The 13,982-nt window shown below is 40.5% G+C and overlaps 1 protein-coding gene across 1 annotated transcript in view; it reads right to left on the bottom strand.

The window, feature by feature from the left end:
- Prkar2a (protein kinase cAMP-dependent type II regulatory subunit alpha) overlaps window positions 1–13,982 on the bottom strand; it is an 84,236-nt gene that overhangs the window by 21,779 nt on the left and 48,475 nt on the right. Inside the window, exons 5-8 of the mRNA XM_047563469.1 lie at window positions 13,628–13,734; window positions 11,360–11,513; window positions 7,220–7,321; window positions 7,017–7,091 (exon numbers count right to left, since the gene is read on the bottom strand). Coding sequence (XP_047419425.1) covers window positions 7,017–7,091; window positions 7,220–7,321; window positions 11,360–11,513; window positions 13,628–13,734 — 438 coding nt within the window. The remainder of the gene's footprint in view (window positions 1–7,016; window positions 7,092–7,219; window positions 7,322–11,359; window positions 11,514–13,627; window positions 13,735–13,982) is intronic.

Here is a 13,982-nt window from a genome sequence, read left to right as displayed (position 1 = left end):
TTCCAAACTTTTCTTTGCTAGCTCGACCCCTCTGTGAATTGGTGAGGGGGGAACCCGGAGAGCCTCTATCCTCCTCACCCTGTCGCCCCTTCCTCAGGCTCCGACAGACCCTAGTCCAAGCTCCAGCACTTCACCTCCCTGACCTCACCAGACCCTTTTCTCTCTATGTCCATGAAAACGGTGGACAGCTTTAGGGGTCTTAGGACAAACCTACGGCCCCTCCTTCGCCCCTGTAGCATACTTATCCAAACAGCTAGATCCCACTGTACGGGCTGGGCAATTATTGCAGAAGGAAGCCTATAAACTAATGTTTGGGGCACCACTCACCATACTTTCACCCCATCACCTTAAGGACCTACTCACCTATATACTCACCTATAAAGCCCTTCAATCCCTGCCACCATCTACAATCTTAGCTCTTCTATCGTCTTTCCTAGAAAATTCTACTATCTCCTTTCTCCCTTGTCCACCCTTAAACCCCGCCACTTTACTCCCAATACTGTATTCCCCCAACACACCACTTCACAACTGCCTGGAAGCCCTCCAAAACTTCATACCCTGTCACTCTTCCATTTCTGAAGGCCCCCTTCCACATGCCGACCTCACCAGGTTTACGGACGGATCCTCTTTCCGGGAGGACCGAACACATTATGCAGGTTATGCAGTGGTCTCCCTTCTCTGGTTACCATGTACAAATTCACTGTTCAGGAAAAGTACATCACAGCCTTTGGGGTCTCAAGCATTCGTACGGTTACTGAGAGCTCCTGCTTTATCCACAACTGCTCCACCATCTCTCTTGATATCTCCTGTCCCCAGTGCAAACTTCTTAATCCTGCCAATGCTGTGAACCCTTTCATCTGCCTTCCCAAAGACCAAAAGGCTGACTACTGCCATCGCTGGGAAGATATTTATGGGGGATGCCCCTACTGGACTTGTAACATTTACTACTCGAATGGGAAACAGGGACAAAATAAGTTCCCCACTTTTAGACTTAAATTTCATAGACGTGTCCAGCCTGGCACGCCCGCAGTTTCCACAAATATGTGGGGCAGATACCCCGCAGAGAGCTATGTTTATACCATTCACATTAACAATCCCAGAGACTCCTTTTGGAATGATCTCATCAATATTGCAGTCTATGCACAAGATTATGCTTTCAAACCCACGGGATTTATGTCCCTCACTCTCTCCCTGGTGACCCCCCCCAAGCCAAAACCAAGGTTATTGAGTATGTCCAGAAATTGGAGACGCAACTTAACAAACTCATTGATGAAGCTGGTACAAATAAAGCTGCCCCTCTTACCTGGCTCACCCTGCTAAATCAGACCTTACACCTCCTAAATCTTTTGAACTCAACCACCATCTCCATCCCCACCTTGCAATGCTTTCTTTGTGCATCCCTAGCTCGTCCCCTCCTTGCAGCAGTGCCGCTCATGGCGGACAACTCCACTCCCTCCACTTACAACTTTCCCTCCTTTGATCAACCTGTGTTTATCTCTCATCTCCCTCTCCAAAAGACTTTCCTCTCAAATGACACCTCCTTCCCCTTCATCTGCCTGTCCCCGTCCGGCACCTCTTCCCCCTCCCTCTGCGCCACTACCTACCCTATACCAACAACACCCAAATTTGTTCAACCAGGGCACTTCCTCTGGTGCAATGGCTCTCTGTTCTCCTCCACTGCCAATGTTACTGGTACTTGCTTCCTAGTCACAATAATCCCTCAGCTCTCCTTATACTCCTCCTCTGAACTTCAACAGCTCTTGCCTCACCCTCGCGTCCGTAGGGCTATTTTCCTGCAGGTTCTTATTGGTCTCACCCTCACAACTTCAGTAGCGGGAATGGGTCTCTCAGGAGGAGCACTGAGTCACTCCCTTTGGGCATCCAGAGACCTCCAAGAGAAACTACAGTTGGCTCTGGACACCACAGCAGAGTTCTTATCACTCCAGCAGCAAGTAACCTCCATTGCTCAGGTAACCCTAACAAAACAGACAGGCTATCGACCTCCTCACCACAGAAAAGGGAGGAACTTGCCTCTTCCTGAAGGAAGAATGTTGCTACTACATTAATGAATCTGGTCTTTTCGAGCAGAATGTTGTTAAACTACAGAATCTCTCTGCTCAACTAACGAAGTCACCCGCTGCTAGTCCTTTATCAGATTTCTTCTCATCACCCTTGCTCACCTATGTCCTCCCATTTTTAGGGCCCTTCCTCGGACTTCTCCTCTTCTGCTCCTTCCTGCCCTGTATCATAAGGTTCCTTCAAGGCCAGCTCCAAAAAAATCACTAATCAAACTTTCAACCAGCTTCTCTTAAAGGAATATCACCCCCTCCCTTCCGAAGATGTCTCCAGCTCCGGCTTCAACCCTCTCCATCTATAATCAGTGGAAGTACTTCCTGACGGAGCTCCATGCGGAACACCTGGCTCATACCTCCTGTATGCTCCCACCTAGACTGGTCCGAGGCAATAAAAATGCTACTCCTGCAAGGGGCGTTCCCTAATCTGACGCCTGACGCCCTCGCATGCTTCGCAGCCCTTTTCTGGGAAATATGCAGTCAACTCTTCCTATCCCCCACGTCGCCCCCACTCAGCAGGAAGCAGTCAGAGAGACTGGCGACCCCCCTCTTAAAAAAACAAAAAGGGAAGAATATTGACTCCATTTATCTCATTATTTCCCTTTCTATTTTTCCCGCCCCTCCCCCTTTTCTTATAATGGCATCCAACAGGCTTCTCTTCCTGAAAGTCTGCTTCCCGCTGACACGTTTAGCTACCCAATTAGGTATCAACAGCCCCACCCTGGGCCCTATCTGACCTATAGGCAAATGCCTTGCTGGCAATATGCAGATAGCATAGTTAGTTCCCTTCGGAGACTGTATATAAGGCAACGAACTTTTCTAACACAAGATCCACCCCCCCTCGCTCCTGGCAGCAAGTCTCTGTTCCTTCTTTCAGAAGGGATTGAACATCATTAAGGTGATATATGACAAACCCAAAGCCAATGTCATAGTGAATTGGGAAAAACTGAAAGAATTTCCTTTAAAATCTGGAACAAGACAAGAATGTCTGCTCTCACAACTCCTGTTCAATATAGTACTAGGAATTCTAGCTGGAAGAATTAGGCAAGAGAAGCGAATAAAAGGGATACAAATAGTTAAGGAGAATGTCAAATTATTACAGTTTGCAAATGATATCAACCAATACTTAGGAGATCCAAAAAGCTCCACCAGACAACTAATGGAGCTAATAAAAGTAGTAGGCTTCAAAATCAACATGAAAATCAATAACTTCCTATACACCAATAATGAACCTGCTGAGAAAGAAATCAGGAAAATAACCCACTCACAATAGCCTTAAAAAAGAAAATACCTAGGAATAAATCTAACCAAGGAAATAAATGACTTCTACAATGAAACTATAAAACACTTTGAGTAAGGAAATTGACGAAGATACAAGAACATTCAAAGACCTCCACGTTCGTGAACAGGCAGAATTAACATTGTTAAAATGGCCATACTACCAAAAAGCAATACACAACCTTAATTCAATTCCCTTCAAAATACCAATGATATTCTTCACAGAACTAGAAAAAGCTGTCCTTAAATTCATTCTAAGCCAAAAAAGCAATGCGGGAGGCATCATTTAACTGTCTCCAAATTGTACTACAGAACTACCCTAACAAAAAATGCATGGTACTAGAATAAAGACAGACACATAGACCAACAGAACAGAATAGAAGACACAGAGAAAATCACCCAGATACAGTCCTTTGATCCTTGACAAAAGAACCAAAAACATATGTTGGTAAAAAGACAGCCTTTTTAACAAATGGTGCTGGGAAAACCAGTTACCCACATATAGAAGAGAGCCTGCACAAAATTCAACTCAAAATGGAGGCTGAGGCAGGAGGATTACAAGTTCAAAGCCAGCCTCAGCAACCTAGTGAGACCTGTCTCAAAATAAATTAGAAGGGCTGGAGATGTACCTCAATGGTAAAGCATCCCTGAGTTCAGGTTACTTGTACAACACAGAGAGAGAGAGGGAGAGAAGACTCAATAACAAGAGCTGGTGAGGATATAGAACAACTGGCATTTTCATACATTGCTGTGTGAACACAAAATGATACAGACATTTTGTTTATTTACTTATTTTGAGACAGGGTATCATTATGTTGCCCAGCCTGGGCTTCAACTCATGATTCTTTTGCCTCAGTTCCCTGAGTAGCTGTAATAAGCCACTGTACCCAGCTTGGTAAAACCATTTAAAAAAACAGTTTGGATGCTACAGTTAACATACATTTACTATATGACTCAGCAATTCCATTCCTATGTTTTTACCCTTGAGTAAAAAAATATATCCAAAGTCATATATGCAAATATTCACTGCATGCTTATTCACAACTGCCCTAAACTGGAAAGAACCCAAATGTTCAACTGGTGAATGGAAATGACAAATCATGGTACACTCATATAATGAAATACTACCTAGCAATAAAAAGGAATGATATACTGATACACACAATATCATGTACAAAACTCAAAAACATTATACTAAGCCAGGTGCATGTCTATAATCCTAGTGACTCAGGAGGCTAAGGCAGGAGGATTCCAAGTTTGAAGCTAGTCTGGTCAACTTAGCAAGACCCTGCTTTAAAATTAAAAATAGAAAGAGCTGGGGATGTAGCTCAATGGTGCGGTGGTACTTGCCTAACAATCACCAAGGCCCTGGAGAAAAGATGCACACATAAAAAAACTACATATTATATAACTTCATTATAAAAGATTCTAAAAAAGAAATTTCTTTTTCCCTTTTTTTCTAGAAAAGAAATTTCTACTGTGATAGAAAGCAGATTATTGGTTTCCAGAAATGAGGGTATGTATGTAACAAATACATGAGAGGAGTTTGTGGTGATGAAAATGCTGTACACTGTGATTGTGGGATGATTATAAAATTTTTCTAATTCTACACTTTAACAACATAAAATACACTTTATGATTCATTAGGTCTGGTGTGGGGCCCAAGTATTTGTTTTTTAAGTTTTTAATATTCCCAGATAATGCTGGTATTGCTGGTCTTGAGACTTTACTTTGAGAACCCTTGGTCTGCAGACACAGCCCAAAGGTGCATATAGTAAGTTAGTTATCTCATTCATGTTCATTCTACACTAGTACCTAGCTTCCATCTTCAAAAGCACAGGTACCCTAGAAAGTACTGTGGCTTCTCACATCTCTTGACATACTTTCTGAAAACCCAGTGTGAGGGACACAGGCCTGGGACTTTCAGGATGAAGTGGAGGTCCTTTGAAAATTACTTTTAAAGAACTTCAGGTTCAGAAGCAAATGTGGAATTGGGTATGGTGGCACATGCCTGTAATCCCAGTGACCTGGGAGGCTGAGACAAGAGGATTGCAAGTTCGAGGTCAATCTCAGAAACTTAGTCCCTAAGCAATTTAGCAAGACCTGGTCTCAAAATAACAAGGGCTGGGGATATAGCTCAGTGGGTCAATGGTAAAGCAACCCTGGGTTAAATCCCCAGGACCAAAACAAAACACCAACAAAAAACAATACAAAACAAATGTTCCCACCCCCCCCCCAAAAAAAAAAAAAAAAAAAAAAAACAGCAGCAGTAAATGTGACCAGTCAACATCTCCCATTTCTGCTACTAAGATCTGTTTTTATAATACAAGGACACCTGCACTGAAACAGTTCATACCACTGATACCACTGGCCTTTGCCCATTTAATTCTCTTGACCTGAAATATTTCTCCCAGACTCTAACTGAAACTGTACTTATTCTTTAAACCTGGCTCAAATGGCACTTCCTACATGAAATTACATGAATTACTTCCATTTCTAGGTTCTCACTCTGCTTCATATGTTTCTTCATTATAATGCTTATCATATCTAGTTTTACAAGTTTATCTTAATAAATGTTTATAGAAGCAAACCAATTTCTAATTAAAATAACAGTAAGAGTACCTAGAAAACAGACATTTAGAGATGACATTTAGAATAGATATCATATTTTTTTAGTTCTTTTATCCCTTCTAGTGGGTGCTTCCTTCTCTCCTTTTATGATAAGTCTGATTAGTCCTTGCTGTTATGGGGAGGCCAGCTCTACCTATAGGACTGAGGCATGGACTTGGGACTCAGGCCCAACCAATCTGAATCAACCCTCTTCCTTCAAGGATAGGCATGTCACCCAACCCAGACTAACCTTCCCAGCGTTTTCAGAACCACAGAGATGTAAATCCTATTTATGTTTAATTAAAAATGCAAACACAGTAGGCAAAGATAATTATTACAAAATACTCTTTAATTACAATGGTCCAATCCACTGTGTGGTGAATCTTACAGTATACAAAAATAACACAAGGGGAAAAAAAGGCATAAAGGAAAGACTGAAGACATCTTACAGATCTGGTAATCACTCAAAACCAAGGACTCTGGTTTGTGTTACATTAGTCAAGAGTATACCTTGGATCAAACGTAGAGAAGTCAGAGCAAAATCCTCCAATCTTCTCTAGGTTTTAACAGCAATGAATGAAGCTTACTCAGGGTCATAATAAAAAGATATTTAAAAGAACAAACACCCAGAAGCAAAAAAATGTGAATGGAGCTGGATGCAGTGATGCATGCCTTTCATCCCACCTACTCCACAAGGTGAAGCAGGAGGACTGTAAATTCAAGATCAGTCCCAGCAACTTAGTGAGATCCTGTCTCAAAAATAAAAAAATGAAAAGGGTTGGGGATATAGCTCAGGTGGTAGAACACCCCTGGGGGCTCAATCGCTAGGTATAGCAAAACAAAAACAAAAACAAAAGTGAATAGAAGCAAGAGATCTGCATTTATTGGTGAGATGGACATCAATGGGCTTCAGAGGACTCGGCAGGAGGCATGAACAAGTACCTTGCAACATGAGCTCTTAACAGTGGAGGACATGGAAATCTTATGAGACAAATGATGCACTAGTCCTTCAGATGATGACTTCCAGGAAAGGAGCTGTGCAAGGCTGCCACTCACCTGAGTGATTATGCGCTCTCCATCCTTATAGATCTTTTCTCCTATCACATCCACAATCTTCATTCGTTCTGACACCTGAAACAATAGACACACTCACAAATTATAAGGAAAAGACCTTAACTTATATAACACAGAACTGGGTTAGAATAGTATGATTTGAAAAACCTAATAACAATTTTAACAGTTTGTCATTCAGACTTTACCTCCAGTGATTTAAGGAGCGGCACAGATTCAATAAATGATTCAAACATCTTCCTTTTTTTTGCATTGTTTTTCACTATGATTCTTCTAAAAGTCACCCGATCCTACAAAAAAGAATATAAAATTCTAGTATATGCTTGTTTAAAACCACAGGTTAGGGGCTGGGGAGATAGCTCAGTTGGTAGAGTGCTTGCCTTGTAAGCACAAGGCCCTGGGTTCGATCCCCAGCACTGCAAAACAACAACAACAAAAAAAAAACACCACAGGTTATTACCTATGATTTAGTTAACTAGGTCACAGATAATATTAGAGGACTACAGAAGTTATTATGTCAACCGAGTGTTTAATGACACTTCAATCTCAGAGTCATCACTAAAGAAAAAGACTTGGAGCCTGAGCCAGAGTCCCACAGGCTACAACTTGCTGCTTACTGTCTAGTGCACAATGGATGCCACCTATGGGTTCATTCATAGAACACAAAACAAAAAACTTCCATCAAACATTTGTGAGTTCACAGTTGTAATTCAATGTCAAAAGACATCCTTCCAAAAAAGGATAAAACAGTGAGATAGTTCCTGCCCTCATGGAGTTTACAATCTTAATGAGGAGACAATACAAAATATGAAGGAATTTTAAAAGTCTACAGTTTAAGACAGCATATGAAAATGTGCTAGGTGAAACTACAGAAGACAAATGCCACAAGAATTTCCAGGTTAAATAAATTTCAGTAGGCAGGAATGACATAAAAAAAATTTTATAACAAAAATATAATATTTTTGGAACCTGAAGGAGGGGTAGGACTTAAATTAATGAAAAGGGGGGCTAGGGCTAGGGCTCTGTGGTAGAGCACTTGCCTTGAATGTGCGAGGCACTGGGTTCGATTCTCAGTATCACATAAAAATAAATAAAGACATTAATTATGTCCATCTACAACTAAAAAATATTTTTAAACAATAAATTAATGAAAAGGGAGAAAATACATAAGTTTGTTGATTGTCTTTTCTCATTGAAGTTGAGAATTTCCTTGTTCTTGGTATGACAAGTGATTTTCAAGTATTCCTTAGATATTTTGGATATGATATTACATAATTTCTTTTGTAGACACTCACCCTGTTTAGGTATACCATGCATGTACAGGTGGGGGTGCATATTAAGCTTCCCAGTGGGACCTGTTGACACTACCCTGACAGAGAAAGCACAGTACCAACTAGTAATATGTACCCCCTTATTTTGCCTTTTGTTGCTGGGTAAAAGTCCAACTTCCTCCTTGGCCCAGCAATATCGTCGGGAAATATAATCAGTTTTCCCTTTGAAAGGAGTAGGGCCGCAATTATCAAAAACAATTTTCTGTTCTAGATCTACAAGCAATCAACAAACATATGAAAAAATGTTCACCATCTTTAGTAATAAGAGAAATGCAAATCAAAACTACACTAAGATTCCATCTCACCCCAATTAGAATGGCGATTATCAAGAATACAAGCAACAATAGGTGTTGGCGAGGATGTGGGGAGAAAGGTACACTCATACATTGCTGGTGGGGCTGCAAATTAGTGCAGCCACTCTGGAAAGCAGTGTGGAGATTCCTCAGAAAACTTGGAATGGACCTACCATTTGACCCAGCTATCCCACTCCTTGGCCTATACCCAAAGGATTTAAAATCAGCATATTACAGAGATACAGCCACATCAATGTTCATAGCTGCTCAGTTCACAATAGCCAGATTGTGGAACCAACCTAGATGTCCTTCAATTGATGAATGGATAAAAAAAACTATGATATATATATACACACACACACACATATATATATACACACACATATATATACACACACAATGGAATATTACTCAGCCATAAAGAATGATAAAATTATGGTATTTGCAGGCAAATGGATGAAATTGGAGAATATCATGCTGTGAGATAAGCCAATCTCAAAAATCCAAAAGACAAATGATCTCACTGATAAGTGGATGATGACACATAATGGGGGGTATGAGGGGGGCAAGAATGGAGGAAGGAGGGACTGTATAGAGGGAAAAGAGGGGTGGGAGGGGTGGAGGGGAAGGAAAAAACAACAGAATGAATCAAACATCATTACCCTATGTAAATGTATGATTATGCAAATGGTATGCTGTTACTCCATGTACAAACAGAAACAACATGTATCCCATTTGTTTACAATAAAAATAAATAAAAAAAAAACAATTTTCTGTTCTAATGGGCACCCTCTTCCTGATTCTTTGGCTAGAGAGAGCAAGGTTTTCATGGGGTTGTTTCTGTATGCACCTGTTGGCAGATCTGGGTTTTGCAGGCTTTTCCAGCAGCCTACCTTGGTTACATGGAAATATATAGGAAAACTAGGGAATTCACTTTTATATCCTTCTCTCAAGTCCCGAGATCCTTAGTGAGAGTGCCTTTTTTTTTCTTTCTTTTTTTTTTTTTTTTTTTTTTTTTTTGTGGTGCTGGGAATCGAACCCACGGCCTTGTGCTTGCAAGGCAAGCACTCTACCAACTGAGCTATCTTCCCAGACCCCAGTTTTTTAAATCCCCCAGTATGTGATATTCTTTTTTCCTGTTTTTTTTTTTTTTTTTTTTTTTTGTAACGGGATTAAACCCAGAGGCACTTTACCACTGAGTTACATCCCCCAGTCCTTTTTATTTGTTTATTTTGAGGCAAAGTCTTGCTCAGTAGCTGAGGGTCTCATTAAGTTGCTGAAGTTGGCCTCAAACTTGCAATCCTCCTGCCTCAACCTTCCGAGTCACTGGAATTACAGTCATGTACTACCATGCCCAGCTCAGCAACACTTTTTTTTTTTTTTTTTTTTTTAGTTGTAGACAGACACAATATCTTTATTTTATTTATTCATTTTTATGTGGTGCTGAGGATCAAACCCAGTGTATCACATGTGCCAGGCAAGCACTCTACCACTGAGCCACAACTCCAGCCCTTTTTATTTTGAAACAGGTCTCAAAAAGTTGCTTAGAGTTTTACTAAGTTGCTGAGGCTACCTTTGAACTTGCAATCCTCCTGCCTCAGCCTCCAAGTTGCTGGGATTACAAAAGTGTGCCAGCATGACCCTTCAGCAATACTCTTAATTTAACATCAGTATGTCACAGTAAAATGCTCTTTCATGTCTTTAAAATGTGATTTCAGTAAGGAAATAAGTTGATTATTCCAAGCTATTCATATAATTCTACTTATAAAGTAAACAGAAAAAAATTACTACAGATGTCAACATTTCCTTAAAAGTTAAGAGTTAGGGCTGGGGAGATAGCTCAGCTGGTAGAGTACTTGCCTCGCAAGCACAAGGCCCTGAGTTCGATCCCCAGTACCACAAAAAAAAAAAAAAAAAAAAAAAAAAAAAAAAAGTTAAAGAGTTAGCATTTGGGATATATAACTTGATGTTGAAGAAAATAAGATGGGTCACATATAAGAGAAGACAGGTATCACAGTAGTGTTAAATATAAGACATTCTAGAAAAGCTCTCTTTTCCAGAACATGGTCATCAGTCTTTCTAGTGATTCAAGTCTATGGATATTGGCAAGGACCAATGAACAAGTGGATGGCTGAACATAAAGAAAAGTTGGTCCTGGGATATCTAGAGATGGAAAATGCTACCCACAAAGCTTCCTATGGCATTTGTTTTTTCTAGGCTGTTGCTTTTATTTTTTTTTTCTTTTAGTACTAGAGATTGAACCCAGGGACATTTAACTACTGAGCAACATCCCCAGCCTTTTCTTGTATTTTATTTTGAGGCAGGGTCTCACTGGATTGCTCATGCCTAAGTTGCTGAGGCTAGCTTTAAACTCACGATCCTCCTGCCTCAGTCACCCAAGCCGCTGTGATTATAGGTATGCACCATCATGCCCAGCTTGTAGGCTGCTTCTTGTATGGAGAATTATCTTCTCTCTCTACTTAACTGATTAAAAACAAACAAAATATAAACAGAGCTATATACTACTATGGGGTCATAAGACACAGTTATGTCTCTGTGACCTGGAGTAACTGTTTTATTGATAAATCGTTTTAGAAAAACACACTTTCATGAGCCCTTTCATTATGTCTTTCAAATAGCTGGCTATAAAAGAGACTCAAAAGAAATACTGTGCCATGCAATGGGAACCATTTCTCTCACGCACCAATCCCCAAAGGGAGCCTTCTGAGGTGGCGACAATGGTAGCAGCTCTCGGGGTGTTGTACATCAGAGCTAGTTCTCCAAAACTGCCACGGTTATCATACTGACCAACAGAGCGTGTTTGATTATCTTTTGTCACTAAAATGTCGTAAGTTCCCCTGGAAAAATGACAAGAAACAATTTAATTAATTACTTCTGATCATGAATTTACATATAATATAAAACATCAATAGGGATTTCTAACATAGTTTTGCTGGTATATACAATTGCAATAGATCTTTCATTTTGACTTTGTATCCTGTAACCTTGCTAAACTCTGGTACCTATTTTAGGTGGCACTCTTAGGATTTTCTACATACAGGATCAGGCTACTTGCAGGTTGTTATGCCTTGGATGTGAGGTATCCCCCAAAAGCTCACATGTGAGATAATGCAAGATGGTTCAGAGAAGAAATGATTGGGTTGTAAGAGTCTTAACCCCACCAGGATCAGTGGCACATGCCTGTAATCCCAGCAGCTCAGGAGGCTGAGGCAGGAAGATCACAAGTTCAAAGTCATCCTCAGCAAGTGAGGAGCTAAGCAACTTAGCGAAACCCTGTCTCTAAATAAAATACAAAAAATAGGGCTGGGTATGTGGTTCAGTTGTTGAATACCCCTGAGTTCAATCCCTGGTAACTGCCCCCCCCCCAAAAGAGCCTTAACCCAATCAGCAAATTAATCCCCTAACTGGGATTAACTGAGTGGTAACTGAAGGCAGGTAGGGTGTGGCTGGAGGAGGTGTGGCTTTGCGGTATATATTTGTATCTAGGCAAGTGGAGAACTCTCTCTCTTTCTGCTTCCTGATGGCCATGGGCACTGCTTCCCTCTGCCACACTCTTCCGCCATTATGTTCTGCCTCACCTTAAGCCTTGAGGAATGGAGTCAGTCACTTATGGACTGGCACCTCTGAAACCGTGAACCCCTAAATAAACCTTTCCTCCTCTACAGTTGTTCTGGTCAAGTCTTTCAGCCGCAGTAGCAAAAAAGTTGACTAAAATACATGTTTTACTTCTTTATTTTCAATCTATATGCCTTTTCTTTCTTCCTTTATTTTACTTTTTGCACTGGTTAGGACCTCTGGTGCAACACTGATTGGAAGTGCTGAGTGTAGACATCCTTTTTACTCTTAATCTTCAGGGGCCATAGGATAATAATGCATTCCAAGACAAAATGCTTAAAATAGACTTTCATGATTAGATTATCAGCTGGGGCTAAAGCTCAGTGATACAGCACTTGCCTAGCACATGTGAGGCACCGTATGTCAGGTGATTAGATGTAGTAGTATACAAATATTAATTTCTGATTGTTGACTGTTCTGTGCATAAGAAGATGGTATTTTAAGGAAATGCAAACTGAAGTATTCAGAGATAAAGGGGAATTCATTATATCTGTAACTCATTCTCAACAACTTGGTAAAGCAAATGTGGCAGAACATTAACTTGGTTTCGTTTGTTTGTTATTTCCACAATCCCACACTGCTGGGACCTCCAGCATGCGAGTCAGGCACTCTACGTGATGGGCTATATCACCAGCACAGAACATTAACTTGGGAAACCTGTACTTAGGAGAATTTTCTGAACTATTTGTGCAAGTTTTCTATAACTCTGAAATTACTTCAAAAATTTTCTTTCAAAAGATTAACAGATGATATTGGTGAAAAAGCATCTTATTGCCTTAAACTCTGGTGAAGGTGCTCCTTTCAGAAATGAGAGGAAGTCAGAAAGAACCCCACCCCATCACAAGAGAATACTATAAACTCAAGAGGCTAAGACACGGTAAAGCAGGCAGGTCAAATTCAAATATTTCATTTTTCCTAATATGGCTTACCTCTAGAACAAAGAGAAAATGGGCTAGAGGAATGGAAGTCAAGGCAGTGTAATCATGTGTAAAATCAGGCTGGAATTCCAAGATTCAAATGATAATATAGCATCTTGGCTATTCTTCAGGGGAATCAATTTACCTTAACACTGGTTAATGATATGGATATAATAAAGCACATCCTGCATTCTTTGTCAATCTCCCTACTGTAAATGGTGGCTCCCCACATATGGGTTGTGCTAAGGAGTCAGGACAGCAATAGAGAGAAGCAGGCTGTGACCCTTCATAAGGTTTTGGGAAGCCTGCTCCCCTGGTGCTAAGCCTCTCTGCACTGACACAGTACAGAATAAAGCATCTGCCCTGAGTCATGAACCCAAACAAGTATGGCCACATAATTGAAAAGCTCTGTCTCCTACCTTTCTATGACATAAAAGTTGTCTCCATCATCTCCTTGGTCAATAACATGTTCATCAACTTTGACTATCCTTTCAAACATGGCATCGAGTACTTCAGAAAGTTGTTCCTATAGTGTAGATACAAGGAGAAAAAATGGCTTTTACATTTGCTGAAAAAACATAATGGCCATGTCTATCTCAATTTATCTTCTATACAATAGAAATTCCCAAAAGAGACTATTCCCCATAGTTATGTAGAAACCTAAGGACTGTTGGAAATAACTGCTATTCTAGGACTATTCAGCTTTGTAACTCCAGGTACCTCAGCACCTCAGTAGGTGGCACAATGACCAAGTCTTCTGAGATAGTACTGTTT

Source organism: Sciurus carolinensis, chromosome 9 (assembly GCF_902686445.1).
Source record: "Sciurus carolinensis chromosome 9, mSciCar1.2, whole genome shotgun sequence".
In the NCBI taxonomy this organism is placed as follows: domain Eukaryota; kingdom Metazoa; phylum Chordata; class Mammalia; order Rodentia; family Sciuridae; genus Sciurus; species Sciurus carolinensis.
The sequence above is the reverse complement of the archived record's forward strand: the minus strand, read 5'-3'. Positions and strand labels throughout refer to the sequence as shown.